A 24185-nucleotide genomic window follows, 5' to 3' on the forward strand; every position below is an offset into this window, starting at 1 on the left:
TATAAAGTTTTTTAAAAGGCTGGCCATGTGTTCTCTGTTGTATTGTATTCCAATAGTAGCCATAGACAATATGTAACTGAATGAGTGCAGCTGTGTTACAATAAAACTTTATTTACAAAATTAGGCTGACAGTATGTGTTTGCTGACCCCTGCAAGCTGTCATTAAGGTAACTAAAAGGACAGATATGTGCACCATTATCTGTATTCCATTACCCAACTGCGAAGGACTTGAGAGAGAACTGTGTGTGTTGGTATTTGAGATGTTTTGGGTTTGGTCAGGGTTTAATCATCCTGCTTGCCTAATACTAATTATGCACTCCTGGCTTCTCGTAAGCCTTGCTACAAGGAAATGAGAGCTCGCTGAACAGGCTCATCATATTATCTTCTACCTCAGATCAATAAACTAATTCCTCATTTTATAGAAGAAAAAGAAAGACAAAAGTGCCTCAGCAAAGGATGAGTCCACATGGTAACACAGAGCATACAGCAGAAGGCGTCAGGGCAGGCAGGACCTCAGGAGAATGACCTAATTCAGGTCTCGCAATGAAGCTGGTTGGCTTTCCTGGGTTAAATGGAGATGACACAAACATCAAAAAGCTGCACAATTTCAAAAACAGGTTTTGTTTTGTTGTTTTTTAAACACAAGGTCCCCTCTAAACATAAAGTTTGGTTAACAATTTCTTGATTAGAGGCCTGGATGTTACTAGACCCACCCCATCTTATAAGAAATGATCCCGCCCTGGCTAGTGTGGCTCAGTGGATTGAGCACCGGCCTGCAAACCAAGGAATCGCTGGTTCAATTCCCAGTTAGGGCACCTGCCTGGGTTGCAGGCCAGGTCTCCAGTTGGGGGCGCACACGAGGCAGCCACTCATTGATGTTTCTCTCCCTCTCTCTTTCCCTTTCCCTCTCTCTAAAAATAAATAAATAAAATCTTAAAAAAGAAAGAGAAAGAAAGGAAGTAATAAAGGAAGGAAGGGAGGAAGGATGGCTGGATCCCTGGGATAGGCAACAATCTTGCCGCAGACATAAATACCATAGAAACATCAAAAATAATAATTCAAAGTCAGGGCATCAAAAGTCACAAAAGGAAGCTCCTTAAGAGGCATAGACCAATCCATATTCTCTCCATGTCTGCAGTAGTAGCAACACAAAAAAATAAAGATTTAATCTCTCTTTCTCTCAAAAAACTATATGACCATTAGGAAAAGCAAAGGATATAGTGAGGAAAACGCTATCAATTTTTAAGACAAGGTCAAGGTCTTCCTTATCGATTATTCCTATTTCTTCTTCTACTCTCTCTCCATCAAAAGTTATTGCAAGAATCATTATACATATAAATATGTGTAATATAAATATGAAAGTGCTAGGTAAACCATTAGACCCTATAAACAAGGTAAGTATTTTAAGTATTATTGTCATTATTGTTATCTTTACATTGATCAACTCAACCATCCCAGGCTGACAACTCATTTTTCACACTCAATACTTCTAATAAGACCTTACGCTCCTAGAAGGTGGATGCTTCCACAGCCCAGCTAGCATAACGAAAACACAGTTGTTAGAAACAAGGCCACTCAAATATCGTTTCAATTGAATTGAAATTGACCCTAGAAAACAGATGTTCAATAAAAGTTGTTAACTGAATAAAAGAATAAATAGTAGTCACGCAATGCACATTAGCTCTGATTTTCAGCTGACTGCCTTTTATTTTCTCCCTTCTAGTTTAGTAGGTCAGTAGCCCATAAATGCCCCCCTTCCTCCCTCTGTTCTAACTCCACACAGTACTAGATGCTGGAGTAAAACAACCTTTCACACTACTATTAGTTTGCTGAAAAAGTGATCAACAGAGAAAGAGTGCAAGACATGTGTGTGTGTGTGTGTGTGTGTGTGTGTGTGTGTGTGTGTGTAGTGGGGTTGTAGGGGGCAGGGGAAGCACAGAGGAACTAGTAGAACCAGAAGAGATGATAGAGACAATGGAGAAGGGAGGGCTGGCATTAAGGTGGAAAGTTTCCAAAGACCTGAGAATCCGGAAAAGACCTCTGTAGCTCCAAGCAGTCAGTCAAGTGCTAGACTTGATTTTACAATGTGTGTACTTCTGTGATATATTCAGCTATGCAAAAATTCTAAAAACCAGACTGATAAAACAGAAACAACCCAGAAAACCTCTAATTCATAAAAGCATAGCTAAAAGAAATCACACTCCTATGCTAGCTATTAAGCATTCTTCTTAGGACACAAGCAAGGCAGTATACATTCTTTCTGTCTCAAAGTAGTCCACTCGCTCCTTCATGCTGGTGTTGTTATCACGCTTTCTTGACTAACAGTCTTTTTTTGTTTGTTTGTTTAACATATTCTGCAATAAGAAGTCACTTTTAAAGCTTGGGGTCTTAGCTTGCTTTACTAGGGAAATAAAAATAGACGTATTCCAAAGATGGTATTACCATTGATTATTAGTCTAAAATGGGCAGTGGACCTTAGAGAGATCGGCTTATGTTTAAAACTAAACGTAATTGCCTGAAAGTCAATACATACAAAACCTGGAATTTAGCCCTTTCAAGATCCTTGGAGATTGGACGTTAATTTTGGAGTCTTTTCACAAGACCTTTGGCAAACAAAGGCAGCAACTTTTTTTCTAATTATCTCCCCCATTCACCTTTTACTTAAAAAATTCAAAACAGTGAGAAATGATGAAACATTACAGAAAATTACCAGGTCACAGTGAAAAGTTTTCTAAATGCACGCTACTTGAAATTCTCAGTAGTAGCTTTATGTTGGTTACCAAGTCATATTTTAAAATCCTATAGCAATAGCCCTCACTAAAGATGTATTTGTTTAACAAGACAAAAATGATTAGGATTCATCTATGTTTGTTTTGTACCATTTTCTGACAAAGATATTGTGGTTTCTTTCTTGTGCATTATTTAACAAGCCCTCCAGCATAATAATTTTTAGCCATTAATTATGCCTTCAGAAATTCCTTGTGAATTTGATATGTGTTCTAAAGGACTAACTGTCCATTCTACCTTGTTCATTCTTCTGCTGAAAACTGCTAATATAATTTCCCTCGCTTCTGATCATAAGTGAATTTTTAAAAAACTCTCCATCAATCTTATTTTCCTTTTTAAGTAAATCAGCATTCGCCATTACCCTCGGCTACCAAAAGAGCAGCTTCTGCTCTACGTTAAAAAAGCTGCTTGCCCACAAGCCTTGTCTCAGAAAATTTAAAAGTCTCACTAAAGAGTTGTGGAGGAAAGGTGCTGGGAATGTTCACAGATATCTGATTTTACAAGGTTTTGTGAAAAGAGGTCACCTTTAGATTAGTATTACTCAGTGTTTATGAGGGTTGTTTGTCAAGCCAAAAATAAGTTGCCTCCTCCCCACAAATTAAAGAATCAAGTTACAATCCATTATTTCATTTCTGATTGTTTTTCTTTGTAATAAGTGGGAAAGTGGATACTGGATAAAAGTCTCCCCTGAGCGAAAAGACTCCACATTAAAGACTTCAATTACCTATAAATCAGTTGCCTTTCCTACTGGGGGAGAACAAGAGAAAAAAAGAGGGCAGGCACAGTTAGAGAAAAAGAGGACTGGAAGAGCTTCCAAATTAAATTCCGAGATACCTACTGCATACCCAAAACTCCTTTCAGAGCTGTGAGGAAAATATGATCAAAACTAAGACTAAAATCAAACCTTCCCAAATCTGAGGATTAGGTCCTCTCTTAGAGGTAGACCTTGTATGTTAAGAACTCTAAAGTGAGACTCAAGAGGTTAGGGACCCTCATAAAACAAAACTTTTATGCTGTAGGCTTTCCCTGCATGCTCCTGAACCCAGAGATATGCCACACATGGGCACTATTGTTATGCAAACAATGCCTAAATGGCCGTAACCATTAACGATCTCTCATTAAAATGGCTTTCAAAAATTTGTCACACCACCTAAAAAAGCTAACAGGTACATCAAATTCATCTAAATGGGCACTCAAAACATGAATCCCCCTGATTTGTAGCCTAAAACTCAATGCAAGTAAAACTTCAATATTCTGATGTTGTTTTTTCGTATTTCTTTCAACCATTAAGTCAGAACCAAACAATTTACTTCTGGACAAAATTTTGTTTATCTTGTAATAAGCATGATGGAAAACAACTTTAACTTCACTGTGTGTGCTCAGTGTGTGTTTAAGTTAATGGTAGAAGTTTAGGGTAGAGATAAACGGAAAGAAATAGAAAATCAAACAAGAAAACTGTAAAATGAACTCCCAGAAACATGACTTTAAATCCCATTTTCCTCCCCTCAAATGCTATAACACTATAATTCCCCATATGAGCAATTAATAATAAAAATTTTCTATGAAGAATTGATGGAAAGAAAGTAAATTCAATTCGTATTAGGTAGCGAACACATATTCTTTCTTTAATGTGGTGCAAAAAAATAATGATAATTCCTGCCTGGCAAACTCAACATGTCAGACCTCGTTATAAAGAATATTATACTTTTTTCAGTTCAAAAGCGAAGCTGTTAATTTACACAAATAAAAAGACTTTCCAAGTTTTCCAGGAAAACTGCCGCTGCCTACAAAATTGGAATGCAATGCTGACATTGGATCTACTGTACTCTCGGCAGCCAGGTTTCCATGAAATCTGTGAAGGCGGCCAGAGCGCGGCGTGTCTGACAATTCCTACGGTAAAGCCGCTCCGCACCGTCGGAACTTCCGAGCACCTGAGCGAGGACTGGCGGCCAAGAGACCCCTGACGGCTGGGGACCGGGAAGAGACGGCCAGGCTGCGTGGCCAACCAGGCGGGACACCCTCCTCCCCCGTTCCGCAGTCAATGCGGTGCCGACGCCTTCCCGCAGCGGTCGGGACCCTGAGCATCGCCCAAGAAGGCAATGGCAGATGCGGTTTGTGAGAAAAGCCGTTGACGGCGACCCCTCAGTGCCACGCTTCAGGTTGTGCTAAATCCCCGAAGTGTCCCAAGGCCCCTGTGGCACTTCAGAAGCCCCAACACCGGGAACGGGGTGTCCCCTCTGTTGCGCGGGGTGACAGGCTGGCCCAGGCGACCCCAACCCCGTCAGGCTGTCCTCACCCCCTAACAGGCAGAGAAAGTGAGGAAGGTTCTAGAAAGTCTCCGTGGACGGGCGGTTCTCACTGGCTGCTTACCTTGGTGTACTTGATTTCGAGGTTGGGCGTGGGGGACGGCAAAAGGTGCAGCGACGCCATGAGAGCGGCGGGATCGGACTTCACCTCACCGGGCATCTCGATCTTGCTAGAAGTCATGGTGGCGGGTCGGGGTGTCGCTGGCCCCGCGGCGTGGGCTGTGCGGGCGCTGTGGGCTGTGCGCGCGGTCCGCGGTCCGGGGGCGCGCTCGCCTGTATATAGGCAGGTGTCAAGCTGGGGCTCTTCTTATTGGACGTGAGGGCCGAGGCACGGGGGTTGGTCCATCCTACCTAGGACCGGAGGCACAGCTGGATTTACATAAAGCCTGCCGTCCGCCAGCCCCGACGCTCCGGCCCACGGTCAAGTGCGTACAGCGCCGCTGGCTGTGGGAGCTGGTCCACGCCCACGCTGCCGCCACTGTCCTCGACGGCGGAACTCGAACCTGTGCCGCGGCTGCAGGGGGCTCAGAGAGCGGGGCCTGCCTCACTCCAGCCGGGACAGCCTCGGCGGGAGGCGCACTTTTTGCCGATGGCGGGCGCGGGTCGTGGCCCCGGAAGCGGGATGGGAAGGGACTGGCGGGGGTCCCCCAACCGCCGGTAGCTCACGCGGCGCCGAGAACAGGAAGCGTGGTGTCTGCGGGACAAGCCCGGGACGCAGCTGCAGGGGGCGCAGAGATTCCCTCCCACCAGCGTCCCAGGCCCTCCAGGCTCCGGTTGTCCTTTTCTCTCTCGGGCACCAGGAAGGGGGCGCCCTTAGCTCTCCTTCCCCGGGCAGGGACGTAGGGGTCCTTCGCAACGACCTCCGGACACATTCACTGCCCGCAACCGAGCCCGAGGTTCGCCTTGACCGCAAGGTCGGGGACGGTTAAGGATGAGTGCGAGTCCCTCGCCCCACACTCAAAATGAGTATCCCCTTGAGCCGGTAGACTCCGCGCGGCCCTGGGCAGGCTCTCCCGCCCAGCTGCTGCCCTCTGCCGACCGGGACCGCCCCAGGCTGTCCGGGCTGCGCCTGGGGGGATGCGGGCCTTGGTCCTCACATGCTGCTAATAGTTGCATGTTTCATTCGCCCCTCCAATCTTTCTTCTCAGGTCCCCTCTTCCAGTGCTTATGCTCCTCACCCCAAAACACACAAAAATAACACTTGTTTTGCTTTTTTTATTCATCACGGTAACCGTTATCACCCCGCAAACATTGGGCTCCTCACTTAACTACTTCTTTGGGGCTGAGCTTCTATATTTACACCCCATATTTTAAATGTTCCCATAGTTCCAAAAAGACTTCTTCTTGTTTGTGGGAGCCTAAAGGTCAGAACCCAGACACGCCATACCAGAATGGATTTAGAGCTCAGTGGGTTAAATCCCAGGTGCAAATGAAAAGACCTCTATAGGTCACTTCCCTTCCTCACTCCCATTGTAAGCCTGACAGGGGCCTACTGATTCTTAAATGCCATTTTCAGAGCCCTTAGTACCCCATTTCTTTGGATGTTATGTGTCAGCCAGAAAAGACCTTGCCTTAAATACTTTCAGTACCTAAAACTGCCTAATGTTCGGTTCTTAGATGCTAAACAATAGAAATAGACACATATTTCATTTTACTATTAGGTCTATAGAAATAACTTTCAGCTTCTCAGAACTCAAAGTATATACCCAAGGTTATCTGAGTGAATTGTTTTCATGGAGAAACTAGGGACCTTAGACTGGGCAGTTGAGAGATCTGGACTCACAGGGGTTCTCTATACCCAAATATTATGCTTTAATAACAGTATATGTTCATGGGATATACTTTAAAAATTATCTTATCCTTACCTGAGGACATTTTTTTATTACTTTTTGGAGAGAAGCATCTATTGGTTGCTTCCCGGAGGCAGGGACTGGGGATCATATGCATCTGGACCAGGCATCGAACCTGCATGTACCCTGACCAGGAATTGAATCCTCAGCCCTTCGGCTTCTACATAAAGCTCCAGCCAACTGAGCCACAATGGCCAGGCCTCATGAGATACACTTTTATTAGCAGGTTAGAGATACAACTGAGGAATAATAGAGTATGGTCTTAGAATTAGTTGGGGAGACAGGGAAGAGGTAGCAGCAAGGGAAATAAATCAATGATGCTGGTAAAACAATTCTGCAAACATATTTTGAGCACTTTCCAATGCAAGGCAAGATGCTGGAGGCTTGGTTACAAACAAGAGGCACAGCCCTTGCCATATGTGAGCTTGAAACCTTTCCTCATAGAGAGGTAGATCACTATGAGAGGTTGTAGGGGAAAGTTACAAATGAGCATCTACAACACTTTCGGGGTGCCCTACCATGGAGGAGGCCATCTGGGCCTTAAAGGAGAGGTGATGCTTCAACAAGGGAAGAAAGGACGGTATGGGCAGAAGAATCCACAAGAACAAAGGCATGGAGATATGTGAATACTTTTTAGGGGACATCAGTATGGCTGGAGGAGGGGTGTATGAGGCAGGCAAGGCAGTTGACTCAAGACTGCAGAGACCTTAATTCTGAGACACTGAGAAACCATCTAATGATTCCAAGGAAGGGAAAAGGGAAATCTGCAAAAATTAAACTGATAAATGACTATTGTCAAGAAAGACGATCACAAACTAAAAACCATTGATTTATATTTCTTCTCAGAGCCTAAGATGGAGCTGTCTATCCTTGACCCACTTCTTGCTTGCTGACTCCAGTTCTATCACCATGGTGGGAAAATCTCTCCCAGAGAAGGAATGGTATGATGGGATCATTAGCATTTGTTACACAATGAGATAGAGCAAATAAAGAGATTCCCTTCTTCTCCAGGAAGGAAAGGGAGGATCCCTTGGCTTCTCATAAACATCCCAAAAGATCCAGTACAGTGACAGATGGCAGACTGGTTTCAATTGTTCCCTGATGGCTATTTTTGTAGAGACTTGCTCCTCAACTAGATAGTAAAGTGATCAGCACAGGGACTGTATCTTCTATTTCTTTTGTGCCTTCCCTCAATTCCTAAAACATGGAGCACATAGTAACTATTTAATAAGATTTTTTGTTGAATAATATGAGCAAAAGACAAAACATTCCCTGTGGCCCTGTTTGACTACTTCTAGCGTTAAGTGGAAGTCACTTTCTTTTGCTCTCTATTTAAGAAACGTTTTCTCTTCCGGATCTTAGATTTTTTTCTTGCTTTGCCCTCATCTTTTCCTATAAACCTTTCTGATCATAGTTTTTTAAGAATATTTTTCTTCATATAATCATCTTCTGAAAAAAAATTTCCCCCATCTTCAGCTCATGATTGCAGCCATTTGTTTTACATCCAAACTTTTTTTTATTTTTTGGTTTTCCAATTACAGTTGTCCCATTTTTTACATCCAAACTCTTTAATGCAACATGGGGACAGTATATGTCTTCTTGGTTTCTGTCCATAGGATTTATTCTTCTGTTACTTTTAAAGCTGCCATAGCATCTTTTCTCACATTCTTATTATTTCCTCCTTTCTTTTATTATCTTATTATCTTCTTGTTTCCTCTATAGATTTCAAAATGGTTAAATTGGCACTCTTCCACACAACTACCTTCAGATTGCTAACATTTTGAATTTCAGGCTTTTCCCTGATTTAATTAAGAATCATTTTTACCCATCCTTATGTTTCCTTCTTCCACTCTCACCCCATCTGTGATTATTTATTGTTTAGGATACATATTGTTTAAAATCTCTGTGCAAGGCAATGTAAGCTATAGTATGCTCTATTTATTTCCTTATGAAAACAATTTATTAGACCTGGTGGAGCAAATATCCTGGACTTGTAGAGGAGAAAAATATATTCTTGCCTCACATTTCCTCACCTAAATAATAGAATGCAAAATTGTAATTTTAAGTCATCAGTTTTATATAAAGTTTGACTTTGAGGTATAAAACCATAGTGATTTAGACTTCTTTTTAGTTTTTAGTTAGGGAGGAAAAGTATTTGTTATTTGAGAAACATGTTTTAGAGATCAATGAGGGAAACTGAATGGAACATAAAGGTTCCTCCTCAAAAAGGAATACTTTTAATTTTGACAGTAACTGAATGCCTAGTTTGAACTTCAAGCTTCCATGTTCAGGGGCTATTTCAACCTCAGGTAGCCCTGGTTAATGGCCCTCCTGTTCCCATCACTAATAGTGATGACAGCCTACCTTTTCTAACAGATACACTTGCATTTTAATTTATCTGCAAAAATAAATCACACATTATAGCATTTCTCTCTTCTGAGCTAATTAAATTAGTTCCTTAAATGTCTCTAAGTCTAATGATTTGAAAGGGGCACATTGTTTGAAATATTTAAAGAATTAGGGCCCTTGGGTTGTGTGCAGAATGAGTGCTTATTTCAGATATAAGTGTTTCCTAATGATCTCATTTGTCTCAAATGGGATATGCTGGGCTACTTTATGTGAAATGTTTCCTGAAAACTATAACAGGAAAGCTTAATGCATGGTATATTTATAGAGAAGTGGTATTTAATTTATTAACAAAAGCTTATATAGAGCTTTACATATTCCAATTCAGAAATGCTTAATGAAGTATTTTGGACTCATTATGAAAACTTCTATTAAAAAAATTGTGCTTATATTTTTATTTAACTTTTTATTTGGGATCTAAATGCATATTTAATTTTTCTTTTCCTTTCAATATCTTCAAGAAAAGAGGCTGAGATTGTGGCATTTATTAACCATAAAAACCTTCACATATTAAATCCTTCATGCCCCGATGTGGTCTCTGGTCACTGTAGTCTATGAAAAGGTGTATTTATGGTAGTAGGGAGTATATTCCTTATGGTTATGACTCTAAAAATTATGTTTTGATACAAAATACAATTCTTCCCTTTTGAAATATATCCTCTGCCTTTTGGGAACCTCAAGAGACTATTTAAAAAGTGGAAATGAGATTTGTCTTTGTTGTAAAGCCTAGTTCCACCTCCTATATGTTTAAAGGCTCCAATCTAGGTACAGAGATGAGCTCAGTACTGTATCAATAATCACACTTACGAGGCATAGGGAAAAATTATAAACCCAGCTATGCCCCCTTTTCTGACAGACCTGAGGAAAAAGGCATTAGCTCCCTCTGCAGTTCATGGTAAGTATGTGCAAGTGAATATTATTTAAAAAGCAATAACTTGAATTCAATGTTTTTATCTGCTACTGATGAGAAATCTTTGGAGTTTGTTACATTTTTTATTTTAATTACTGTGGAGGAAAATAAAATCTTAGAATGTAGACAAATTTGAGACTACAGTTAGTTTAGGAGAGAAACTTCCATTAAAAGACCTTTTGACTTTTAAGAAAAGAATGTTCATTAGCCTTATTTACCATAGAAAGTGAAGTACTTAGAACACTATAGTCTTGCTCACAGAACATGAAGTCCCAGAGCAAGTCACATTGATGTGTCTCAGATTGAAAGCATCTATTTTTATCACGATAGATGAGGAAGGGTTACTAATAGACAAGCTCCAGAATCTTTTTTTTTTTTTTTTTTTCTCTTCTCACCTAAATAAGTGCTTGGGATGTAATTAAGTTAAATTTATTCTTTGGTTTTTCTTTCATGTTCCTTAGTTTGCATTTTTCTTTTTGCTTTTAAAATTCTTTACATCCACACATGACTCTTAGTTGTTACTACTTATTTTAGGACTCTCCCATTCTTAGAACATAAGCTTCTTTCCAAGTCCTTCTGCCCTGATAATATACAGTCATTCACCCAAAGGGTCTCTGTGCATAAGGAATTCTCACGTGAACTTTGGTGATATTTGGGACAGGGATCCATATTCATGCTCGCTAGAAAATGAGACTAAATGAACGGTTAGTGTTTTCCTCTTTTACATGGAGGAATGAGCCACAGAAAAGATCATGAGGAACACTTTAGATGTCGTGACAACAGAGGGGGAATGCCAGCCTCCTTGTCAAACTACAGAGAAGGGGTCTCTTGTTTCAGGCACACATCCTTTCCCTTTCAAAGTATCTGTGATGCTTCGACTGCTGCTGCTAAACCTGGATTTTTTTTCTCCCTCTATCGTTCAAATGACTTTGAATAAATGCTAATGCTCATTGATGAGCCAAGCAATGACCTAGTTGGTGAAGAACAAAAACGAAGTTTGCAGAATAACAGTAATTGTATATGTAAAGTTACTCAAGAGTCATAAGACAGGGAAGAAGTCAGAATATGCAGTGCACAGTGAAAGTGAAAGAGGATTCAGAGGGGAGACAAGCTATTCACAAAAAGTTTTGTTGGGGCTTGCCAAGGACCTATACCCTTTGAGGTGCTGTGGAGGACATAAGATACAGGGTATAAAGATAACATTTTGCAAAACAGGTCTCTACAAAGAAATCCTTTGACTATTCTTTTTTTTTAAGTATAAAGATAACTGATGTTATCTGTTAAGTTTAACTATTTGTAAAATTGGAATTCCTGAACGCAAATACTTGGAGCTGAGATTGCCTCCTATTCCCCAAATCCAAGCTGAATGTTCTCAAGCTTCCAACCCTATGGTAGAGACCTAGCCAGAATAGAAAATAGAGGCAGGACCAACGCAGCTTATTTTTTCCCCACTTAGGAAGAAAAGAGCATTAAGTAGCACACTAGTTCGTGTTTCTAATGCTTATATCCCTGCTGTAGGTTGGTGTTTCCACTTTACTCCTGCTTTTTTGGAGGGTCAGATACTCATGGAAGAGTCTAATGGTTTTGAACCCAAGTTCCCATTATAATCATTTAGGGAGCTTTTAACAATATGGATGCTTGGTCCCACCTCCTGAGATTTCAGTTGTCTAGAAGGGGCCCAAGGCATTGATATTTTTAACAGAGTTCCCTGGTGTCTGTCACAGCCTGATTTGAGAATCACTGTTTACCTCATAGCAGGTTAACTCTGTGAGGCTACTTGAGTCCACTCTGCAACCTCTGGATTGGAAAAGTGGATTCCATGCTTCCCATTTGGTAGTGCTCTTTGATTTGCTATTTTTAATTTACTATTTGAAAAACACATCAAGCCTCAAATGGACTGACCTTTCTGCTAATGTATTTCACCTAAATTAACAGAGGCAATTAACTAATTTACATTAGAATTATGCACTTTCCAGTTCACATTTATCATTTCTTAAATGCTTGATCTAGTGTTGCAGTTTAAATTTTTTATTATTACCCTTTAAATCTGAAGAAATGTCTTACATCTAATTAGCCAAACTTACATATTCAATTAATAGATTCATTATGGCCTAATGAATATGGAGGCCACACTTAGACAACATCTGCCTGGCAGTTGGAAGGACTCAGACTTTTCTGCTACAAGAAAAGAAAAGAGTCTGCTGTGTAACTAAAATGCCTTGAACTTCAAGTTTTAATATTTCTTCCTATTCTATGCTCTTAAGGACTTTCATGGACCCGCCAACATAGGAAAGGCAATTTGTTGTCCAGAGATGCTCTCTTTCCAGAGAAAATGGGAATCAGAATTGCAAAAGAAATACAGATCTGAAGATACATCTCAATATAAAAATGTATAGGCTTAGTCTGTCATTTCAAATGCTTAAGAAAATAAACTCAATGAGAAAATTAATATCACAAATTAAACAAAACCTTTAATTTACTATATCATCTTCTTTAGGATTATTCTAAATTCATGTGATTTGATAGAGTTAAAGATATGGTCAGACATTATTTTGGAAACTAGAGGTTTCCATAGAAAGTTATATTGGGAATCTAGATAACTTAGAGATCTAAAATGAATTTTCACAGTATTTTTAGTTACTAATATTCTGGCTTTTTAGTTCTCTGGCTGTGAATAAACAGAGATTTTTAGTAATCATGAAATAGTCATGAGTTTCAGGAAAGGTGGGTGAGAGCTAGAATTCACTAAAAAACTATTTTAAGAGGTGACAAGACTGTGAGGAAAATAGCCAGAAATCACTTCCAAAGCATGTGACATCTTCCACATCAAAGCATGAATTGAACAAGTGACTTTGAACCTATGTCTGCAGTGAGACAGTAAGAGTGTTTCAGGACATTGCTACACTTACTGTGGCATCACAGATCTTTTTATTTATTTTTTATTTTACATGCCTTACATTCAAGCTAACACTTGGATTATTAAGAGATGACATTTTTTCTATTCATTTATTCAAGTTCAGGTCCCAATATCTTTGCTAGAGTAGCAAGTATGCATTTATCAAATATTGTAAAAGTGAGTGACTGCAATATTCATATGTCTAACACTAATGGCCTCCTATGTGCCTAGCACTGGCTAGACTCCCTGAGGGCATGAAAAATAAAATTATAAGGTCTGGTTACACCTCAAAGAATTCATAATTTTATTCTCATAAGGAAAATCTTCATAACTGACAACAAATATACCCAGATTTCATGTATTTCAAGGGTGATTTACCTTCTTTAGTAGCCAAAAAAAAAAAAAAAGGAATTGCCAATGAGAATAAATCTTCCCCATGCTGCTCTTGGTAGAAGGAGCACAGGAAAAGAGAAAGAAAGAGGCCCCTGGTGTGGTCAGGGGACTAGAAGGAGAACACATAAGCGGCAGCGGAGTAAGGAGGAGGCAGAGAGCCCTGCAGTTACAAATACCCCAAAGGCAAGCTTAATACAGAATCGTTAAGGATCTGACTCTCAGTGACAGTAGCCCAGAACATCTACTGTCGTGACTAACACTGTTCAGGCCTCAAGAAAATGCTGTTCTTCATCTCTCATTCTGTGTCCTGAAAACACAAGACAATACTGAATGCTGGAAGATTAGTGTGTCAAACGCTGTCATCATTAGAGGGCAGGGAGGATATGAGCAGTTCGAGCACGTAAGTGAGAGAAAAGACAGATGAATTAACCTATCAAATCCTTCTTCTCGGCACGAATACAAAAGATTCTTCAAAAGCAGAAGTACTGTTTTCCAAGCCTGCCAAATGCCCATTTTCCTGATCTTCTTTGTGTTCCAACTGGTAGTTTTTCAGGTAGTCACAAATGAATATAATCTAAATGCAAAAGGTTAAAGACAAAGAGAGATTCTATTTTTTTTTTTTTAGTTTTTTTTAATTCTATTTTTATTGTTTTTCTGTTACAATTGTCCCACTTTTTCCCTCATTGCTATCCCCCACCCAGCCCTCCTGACCCCATTGTCCACATTCATGGGTTATTTATATTAGTTCCTTTGCTAAACCCTTCCCCTACTTACCCCCTTCCCTCCTCCCCCATTCCCCCCTGATAACTGTAACTCTGTTTCTTGTTCAATTTTGTTCATTTATTTGTGTTGTTCATTAGTCTCCTATATTGGGTGATAGCATATGGTATTTTTCTTTCATTGCCTGGATTATTTCACTAAGCATAATTCTCTCTAGTTCCTTCCATGTTGTCGCAAGGCAAATAGAGATTCTTAAAAGCAGCAAGAGAAAGATAGTTACCTACAAGAGAGCTTTCATAAGACTATCGGATTCTCAACAGAATCATTTCAGGCCAGAAGGGATTGGCACAAAATCCCTTATGATGAATAGCAAGGACCTACAATGAAGACTACTCTACCCAGCAAGGATATCATTTAAAATGAAGGAGAAATAAAATGCTTTCCAGACAAGAAAAAGCAGAAGGAGTTTATCACCACCAAACCAGTGGTACAAGAAATGTTAAAGGGACTTCCTTAAGATAAAGAAGAAAAAAGGAACATAATTGTAAAGAATTAAAAGGCAATAAATATATACCTATAATAATCACTTTAAATGTAAATTGATTAAGTGCTTCAATCAAAAGACATACGGTAGCTGAATGGACAAGAAAAAAAGACCCATATATATGTTGTCTACAAGAGACCCACCTCAAATTGAAAGCTACACAAGCAACTGTGTAGGGTTGGAAAGAATATTTCATGCAATGAATAAGTAAAGGGGTGGAAAAAATATTTCATGCAAATGAAAAAAATCTAAGGTAGTAATACTTACATTAGACAAAATAGGCTTTAAAACAAGGACTATAATAAGAGACAAAGAAGGACATTACATAATGATAAAGGGAGCAGTACAATAAGAGGATATAACCCTTATAAACATTTATGTATCAAATGTAGGAGCACCAAAATATATAAAGCAAATTTTGATGGTTGTAAAGGGAGAGATTGATAGTAATACAGGCCTAGAAGGGGGTTGACATCAGTGGATGGATCTTCCAGACAGAAAATCAACAAGAAAACAGCAGCCTTAAATGACATACCACACCAGATGGACTTAACTGATATTTTTAGAACATTTCACCCCAAAGCAGCAGAATATACCATTTTTTCAAGTGTAAATGGATCGTCGTCGTCGTCGTCGTCGTCGTCGTCGTCGGCAGCCGTCCGTCTCGAGAGACGATGGCGTAGCTTCTTGAGAGTCTATCTGCACCGCCGAGAATGGCTGTGCAGTCCGATTCGGGAGTGACAATCCCTGCCGCACTTGGTACAGGTGAAGGCAGATGGCTGTTGTTGCTGCTGCTGACGCTGCTTCCGCCTCGATCTTTTCTGGACCGCCTCCTCGTTGCGCGCAGCCTCCGCGCGTGACGTACCTTGCCTGACCGCGAGCCTCCAGGCTAGGCGGTCGTCTGCTTGAACTTCCCATGTGTTGAGATTGATGGAGCATTGTGTCATGTCCTTTTTGCAGATGTCTTTGAACCGCAGTTTTGGGCGCCCTGTCATCCTCTTGCCTTCTGCTAGCTCGCCGTAGAGGAGGTCTTTGGGGATACGGCCTGCATCCATTCTTTTGACATGGCCGAGCCACCTGAGGCGTCTCTCGCTAAGAACTGCATGCAAACTGCTCATATTGGCTCGCTTCAGCACCTCGGTGTTGGGGACCTTATCCTGCCAGGCGACATGCAGGACGCGTCGCAGGCACCTCATGTGGAAGCTGTTGAGTTTCCTTTCGTGCCTTGCGTAGGTGGTCCACGTCTCGCTGCCATAGAGGAGAGTGCTGAGTACGCAGGCTTGGTAGATGCGCAGTCTGGTTTTCTCAGTGAGGCTGGAATTGTTCCACGCTCGCCGGTTCAGTCTGGCCATAACTGTGGCTGCCCTGGCGATTCTCCGGTTGACCTCCAAGTCGACTGACAGAGAGCTCAAGATGGTGGACCCGAGGTAAGTGAAGTCGTTGACAACCTCCAGGGTGTATCCGTCGATGGTGATGCATGGGGGAGTCCCCGTGCCTTGAGCCATAACATTCGTCTTCGTCAGGCTGATGGCTAGTCCGAACTCCTTGCATGCGTGGGAAAGGCAAGTGACTAGCTGCTGGAGTCCCTCTTCAGAGTGTGATGTCAAAGCTGCGTCGTCGGCGAAGAGCATCTCACGGATGAGCACCTCTTTGACTTTGGTCTTGGCTCGTAGACGGGCCAGGTTGTAGAGCTTGCCATCGGATCTGGTGTGAATGAAGACACCCTCGCTGCAGTCCTTAAAGGCGTATTGGAGGAGCATGGAGAAGAAGATTCCGAACAGCGTAGGCGCGAGGACGCAGCCCTGCTTTACTCCGCTGCTGACTGGGAAGGCCTCAGAGGTTGCGCCGTTGTAGGACACCGTGCTGTGCATGTTGTCGTGAAAGGACATGACCACAGCAAGCAGATGTGGTGGACAGCCAATCTTCCGTAGCAAGCTGAAGAGTCCGCTTCGACTGACCAGATCAAACGCCTTCGTGAGGTCAATAAAGGCGAGGTAGAGTGGTTTATGCTGCTCGTGACACTTCTCCTGCAGCTGGCGTAGGGAGAAGATCATGTCCAATAAAAGATCATTTTCAATAAAAGACCACATGTTAAGCCACAAAACAAATCTTTGTAAATTATATCAAGCATCTTCTCTGACTAAAATAGTATGAAGTTAGAAATCAATTACAAGAAAAAAAAACACATGGAGGCTAAATAACATGTTACTAATAACATGTTAGTTAACAATTAATTAAATCAATGAAGAAATCAAAAGATACCTTGAGACTAGTGAAACTGAAAGCAACCCAAGTGCCCATCAATAGAGAAGTGGATAAAGAAGCTGCAGTGCATATATACAATTAAATACCACTTGGCCATAAAAACGAACAAAATCTTACCATTTGCAACAGTGTGGATGACCTTGATGGTATTATGCTAAGTGAAATAAGTGAGTCAGAGAAAAACAAACAAATATAAAGAACAAAATAAACAAACAAAATTGAAATAGACTCATAGATACAGACTGAAGGTTACTGGAGGTGCAGGGATTGGGGAACTGGGTGAAAAAGTTGATGAAATTAAGTACAAATTGGTAGTTACAAAATAGTCACAGGAATGTTAAGTACAGCAGAGGGGATATAGTCAGTAATATTGTAATAACTATATGATGGAAGGTGGGAACTAGGAATATGGGGGAGACACTGTAAATTATACTATTGTCTAAGTACCATACTGTACACTTAATACAAAATAATATTGAACATAAGCCATAATTGAAAAATAGAATTAAAAATATATTTGGTAAGATGTAATTATATTTTTAATGGAATAATTTTATTTATAAATTTAATACACATTAATTTCTGTTTTACCTTTTGGCTTTAATAGAAAATAGAAAATATTTTAGAAAATAACTTTTTGAAAATATCTGTGAGATACTTTAATGTTTCTATTTTTATTTAATTCACTTTTTTGGTGAAATATGTTCAAATTTGTATACTTTAACTATAATTTTTAAAGAACCTTTAAGTCATTACTCTGAAAATCAATAAATTATATGAAAATCTTGGCCATAACAATATAATGATTTAGTTAAAATCAAAGCAAAAGCTACATTTTGTCAAATAAATATATAACTTATGAATATGCTTATCTTTATTTTATTTCTTACTCAAAAATTGCTGGTGCATCAACAGAACACAAAGATTACATAACAGTGAATGAAATTCAGTAGTCTTTTAGTCAAATAAAAAATATAGCTTTACATATTTAAATTTTTTGACATTATGAAGGTCTACTTGATAATTCAAAATAGAACATGATATTTAAGAATTTGTAAGTTTAGTTTAAAATTGTAAAATATTTTAATGTATAGTTTGGGGCTTCGATTTATCTTCTTCATTGGACCCTACAAATGTTAGGGGTGGGCCCAGATAAAAGAAGCTGCTTTTGTCTACTGACTCCATGTGACTTCTCAGACACACTTGGTCAGTTTGTACTGCTTACTTTTGTTTAGTGTCCTGTGATAATTCTCCTGACTATTTTTAAAGACTTTTTTCTGAAAAGGCATATTGAGTGTTTCTAGAGGCATTATTTGAATTTGAACTCAATACGTTAATTGGTGCTTCATTTTTAAGTGGTTTCATGTATCGTTAACAGATTGAATCAAGGTTGTTGGGTTTTTTCCTACCTCTTAATAATTTTTGTTCATTTACCTTATTTCAATATGGGAAGGGCACCAGATCAGGTCAGGAAACCCTAATCTGTTCCTGGCTACTCCCTTACTCACTGCGTTGAGCCACTGAAAATGCTTCCTACTTTCCCTAATAGGCAATGTTCATGCTAATGTGACTATATCTTCAAGATAAGATGACAAATTTTATATTAGGATATCGGCATTATTTTTTAAACTACAAAAGAAAAACAATTTCAACTCTTTACCTATATTATAATGCTATTCTCAAAATTATGGAATAAAGAATTAAGGCAACAACTGAGCTAAACAAATTGTGAAATAAGTGAATTATGATCATTATGTTACATCTTCATAATTCAACAAAAACAACCACAACAGTGTTAGGAACTGAGAACTATTGACATGTGTAAACCATCATCTCATCTCAAGGAGTTGTATGTTCATTCAGACCAGCAGGGAGCAGAGTGGTGATATCATGCTCTACTAGGTGTGCAGTGTTATAGAGACAAGAAGAGAAAGTGTTTATGGGACTCAGAAGGATGGCATTTGAGCTGTGCCTACATTATAGGAGAGCACATAGGCAAGACTAGCATAGTGCAGGAAGACTAGAGAAAAATTTGGAAAAGAAAGCAAAGTATAATATACCTGTCAGGGAATGCATAAGAAATATGCATAGATGATAGACTAAGAAATTGATTCAGTAGACTGAGGAGCTAGAGTAAATCTCTCTCTCTCTCTCTCTCTTTCTCTCTCTCTCTCTCCTCCCCCCAACCCCCACCTCCCTCTTCCTCCATCCTTGTCACACTGGGATATTATGTGAGTCCTAAACAAGTGGGATGTGTAATTTGATTCCATTCAACATTATAGTCAGGCAAAGTGGAAAAAGTCCCAAAAGGTCTATACACGAATCAAAGGATTCCCAGGTGTGAGAGGAATTTCTGGGGCCATCAGAAAAGGCAAAGTGAGAATGAATTTCAGTTAAAGTTAACTGACACTAGATCAGTTCCTGTGAAATGTGGGTGGGCCTGAATCTTGAGCAGGGCAGGACCTCAGGTAATCACCAGGGCAGGGCAAACATTGTTAGCCAGGTTAATGGAGATTCAGATATGGTGCCTGCCTGCCGGCTCTGTTGGGGGAGGGCTCATCAAAGGAACAATGGCTTCTGCCAGCATTTGTCTGGGAGAAAGCTATCCCACAGCCCTTGTCCTGATGCCTGACTTCCTCATATGTCTCTGCTGTGGTTCAAGCTGCTGCCCAGTGCTAGAACTTAGAGTGAGTCCAAGTAAGTCTGTGCACAGGCCCTTTAAGAGGAACCGTCTGGAACTCCAGAAGACCTCTATATCCCTCAGCCTTAGTCCCCACTGATTTTTGCAGCCAGAAGTTATGGGGACCTCTCTTCATGGCACTGGAGTCCTGGGCTGGGAGGCCTGGTATGGGGCTGAGACCCTTAGCTCCTCCAAGAGGGTCTCTGAGTAACAGACCTCTGGGCTGTTCCGGTTGAAACAGAACTCACAGGCCGTTTAGTTAGGGGCCCGATTGCCTGCTGCCAGAATTACAACTCTCAGTACTAGAGTTTAGTGAAAAGAAAAAGAACTGTTTATTTAACAGTTAAATAGATTTAGATTATTTGTGGATTTCTGCTGTTGAGTCTTATGTTCTTTAAAACACCCACAAACACATAGTTCTGCCTCCCCCTACCAAACCAGGTCAGCCTTAGAAAAGTCGGAAACACCGTTTCCCTACTTCCTAGGCACAGTTCAGCTTTACCAGTGGCTGCAAATCACTCAAATCTGATTGGGGAGGTCCTTTCTGCGCCGTGGTGCCCTCCAGCTTTTAATGCAGAACCGCGTGGATTCTCAGCCTCCTTGTAAACTGCCTTCTTCTTGCAAACTGCATGGATTTCCTCTCCTTCTCAAAACTGCATGGTGAGAGCCTCTGCAAGTGGCCTGGAGAGCCCTCTCAAAACCGCATGGAGAACTCAGCTTTAATCTGCATGGAGACCTCCCTCGATTCTCAAAACCGCATGGAGAAGGCCCTTTCACCAATCCGCATGGAGGGAGCTCGAGAGAGAGAGAGAGCAACCTGGAGAGCCCCCTCCTCCAAACCACATGAAGGGAGAGAGAGAGAGTGAGCGAGAGAGAGAGAGAGAGAGAGCGTGAGAGCTAAAATGTCTGCTGCTGCTTATATATCCCTGACTGTGTCCTCTGACACAACAGCAGTAACTCTTGGGCCACAGGGGCTGGAGAAGTCAATAAGAGAGCAGGAGAGGGAGGAAAATCCTGGGCTACATTCTGCTGAAGAACCAGGATCAGGCAGAGCAAGGTACTTCCTCCCCCAGCTTCTATTTGTTCAGAGAACATTGAAGATAGCAAGATTTGCCTGAGGGCAAAATTGTGAAAGCAGCAATACTTGTTGGTATTTACAGCCTTCTTGTTCTGTTTTCTTTTCTCCCTTGCTAGTGGCTTCACCCCTTCATCCCCCCAGTGTATTCCTGTACTCAGCCCTTTCTTCCCTAGGTACATAGACATGGCATGGCTTCTCACCATCCATACTTTGAGTCAGTGTTTGGCCTTGACCAGTCATTAGTACTATCCAGCTTCCTCTCTCCCACCCCTACTCCCAGGGGTGTGTGTGTGTGTGTGTGTGTGTGTGTGTGTGTGTCCATCTCCTTTGTTCATAAATTAAAGGCTTTAAATATTTCTTCCCAGATAAGAAAAAGTCTTAAAGTGATTAACCACCACCAAACCAATATTACAAGAAATGCTAAAGGGACTTCTTTAAGAAGAAGGGGGGGGAAAGCTATGAATAAGAAAATATCATTAAGAAAAAAATTCTCACTAACAAAGGCAAACACATAATAAAAGCAGTGGATCAGTCCATACTAAAGCTAGTACAAAGGTTAAAAGGCAAAAAAGCAGGCAGATCATGTGTAATTACAACAGTAACATAAGGGATACACACAAACACACACACAAAAGAGGTAAAAAATAATGACAGAAACATGGAGAGAGTGAGTAAAATGGCAGTGATTATAGAATGTGTTTGAACTTAAGTGACCATCCACTTAAAATGAACTGCTATAAACATAGCTTAGTATTTATGAAGTACATGGTAACCACAAACCAAAACCCTACAAGAGCTATACAGGATATAAAGAGAAAGGAATCCAAACACAACACTTCAGAAAGTCATCATCATGAGAAGAGAGTAAGAATAAGAAAAAAGAACAGAGAAGAAATATAAAAACAATCACAGAACAATTATTAAAATGGCAATAACTACACACCTATCAATAATTTCTTTAAAGTAAATAGATTTAATGTTCCAATCAAAAAGCAAGTGGATAAAGAAGAAGTGGTATATATAAACAATGGAATATTACTTGGCCATAAAAAAGAATGAGGTCTTCCATTTGCAACAACATGGATATACCTAGAGGTATTGTGCTAAGTGAAATAAAACAGAGATAGACAAATACCATATAATTTCACTTATATGTGGAATCTAAAAATACAAAATAAACAAGCAAGACAGAAGCAAACTCATAGAAAAATAAAACAAAAAGAGATTAACCCCCACCCCCTCATCTGATGGTTGTCAGATGCGAGTGGAGTTGGGGGTTGGGTGAAAAAGGTGAAGGGATTAAGAAGCACAAATTGGCAGTTACAAAATTGTAATGGGGGTGTAAAGTATAGCTTAGGGAATATCATCAATAATATTGTGATAACTATATATGGTGTCAGGTGGGTGCAAGATTTACTGGGGGATCACTTTGTAAATGATATAACTGTTTAACCACCATGCTGTACACTTGAAACTAATACAATATTTAATGTTAATTGTAATTGGAAATTTAAAAAAAATAAAGTAAAATAAAGAAGTAAAGTATTTCAGACAATAGTAGAGCTAAAAAAAAAATTGCAGTAGAAGGTCTAGGGAGCCGCCTTGCATTTGAAAGGATAATTTTTCAAAGGTTGCCTAAAAGTTTTGTTCTGCCATTCAACACACATTAATGAGTGAGAAACTTGTGTTAAGCACAGTGTTAAATATTTGACATCTGGAAGAGACGAGGAGAAATGCGTAAAGAGAACAAGGCTTGGTCCTTTGAGCTGCTCGAAGTTTGGTGATGATAAAATTTAAACAGATATTGTAAGATAGAGATATGCATAACACATACAGGGGCTTAGTGAAGAAAATATTGTAATGAACCTTCTTTAACCTTGGACAAGAAGGCTTTGCAGAGATGCTACAAATGAGTTTGGACTTGAAGCACAAGAAGGTTTTCTCTAGGGAGTTAACGGGGAGAAGGCAGGATATTCCAAACATAATCACAGCATATACAAAGTTAAAGAAGCATAGAAAAGATTGTCATGTTCAGAGGAAAAAATTAAACAAAACAGAAGATCAGTACTGAAAGTGTAGAATGAGTGGCAAGTCTACTTCATTGGTTCATTCATTCCTACTTAATGACGTCTAGAGACTAACAGCACACTCCTTCTAGTTGGTGTCTTCTCCTTGACAGTCTCATGACTTAGAGTTTCTGTTGTCTCTAGCTCATCAGCATCAGGGTTCAGAAGACACCTTAGCCCTGAGGTTTTGTAGGGGGCATGGAAGGACATGTTTGAGGGAAAGAGGATCTCAACTGTTGCGGAGGTAGAATATGGCCTTTTTAACATAGATGAGTATAATGATGATAATCATGATGAGGCAGGCAAATTAACATAGGGAACAGAGGCCACAGCCTCTATGCCTTTCCTCGTCTTGTAGATTAGGACACCGCGGATTGACTTGTGGCTGGACACCTGCTCCCCCACTGCTCATCTGTGGATTAGAGCACTGTAGATGAGACTTGTAACTAAACATCTGTCTCCTTACTGTCCCCACTCCCAATTTCCTGGGGTAATAGTTGATTTGTCATCTAGTGGTTATGGATTGAATGATGCCTTTTAACCCTGTTGTCAAATCTGTTGTCCCCAGAATACAACAAGGATGCCAGCCTGATAAACCAAGCCCACCATTGTCTGGGGACAGCCAACTGATTTGGACTCTGCAAGATCCTTCCCCATGTGGGAAGGCCACCCTCCCCTCCACACCCCCACTCTTATTAGGGATTTCTGGACCCAAGGGTAAGTAGAACAATGAGCATGCCCAGCTTGAAGCAGCTAGAGGAGCATAAGACCTTTGCCCATTGTCCTTTAAAAGATTATAAAGGGTCTTAAGTCTGAGAGGGGGAATTGTTATTTTTTATTCTTAAAAAAAAGTGAAGCCAGAAAATTTGTATGCATGACCCATGGGCATGGACTTGGCGGGGTGGGGATTGATAGGGGAGGAGAGGTTCTGGGCAGAGGGGAGCAAAGGGGAAAAAACTGGAACTATTGTAACAATAAAATCAATAAAATATACGTTTTAAAAAAAGGAATAGTTGAGACAAACAAAAAACTGGTCTCAGTCAGAGTTGACAATTATATTGATCTACATCGTGGTTTTGCAGTTGATCTGCCCTCCAAGAAAGACCCACCATCCAGGGCCAATCCCCCCCTCACCAACATCAGAGACCAGGAAACCCCTCCTTTCCTCCCCTTGCCAATAATTGATAAAACCTCCACCTAGACCCCTTCTGCATGACTCACTTCCTGAGTTTTCCTGCACTCCCCTCCTTCTTCAGTGTGTACTGGCAATTTAAGAAATCTGCT

The 24185-nt window shown here is 40.5% G+C and overlaps 1 protein-coding gene across 1 annotated transcript in view; it reads right to left on the reverse strand.

The window, feature by feature from the left end:
- Window positions 1-6033, reverse strand: part of ALDH1A2 (aldehyde dehydrogenase 1 family member A2) — an 87107-nt gene extending 81074 nt beyond the window's left edge. The window contains exon 1 of the mRNA XM_090270664.1: window positions 5158-6033. Within this exon, the coding sequence (XP_090126790.1) occupies window positions 5158-5274 (117 nt within the window). The 5' untranslated portion in view covers window positions 5275-6033. The remainder of the gene's footprint in view (window positions 1-5157) is intronic.
- Between the last annotated feature and the right edge of the window lie 18152 nt (window positions 6034-24185).

The sequence above is a fragment of the Furipterus horrens genome, unplaced genomic scaffold (assembly GCF_987537825.1).
Source record: "Furipterus horrens unplaced genomic scaffold, mFurHor1.1.pri manual_scaffold_3, whole genome shotgun sequence".
Lineage (NCBI taxonomy): Eukaryota > Metazoa > Chordata > Mammalia > Chiroptera > Furipteridae > Furipterus > Furipterus horrens.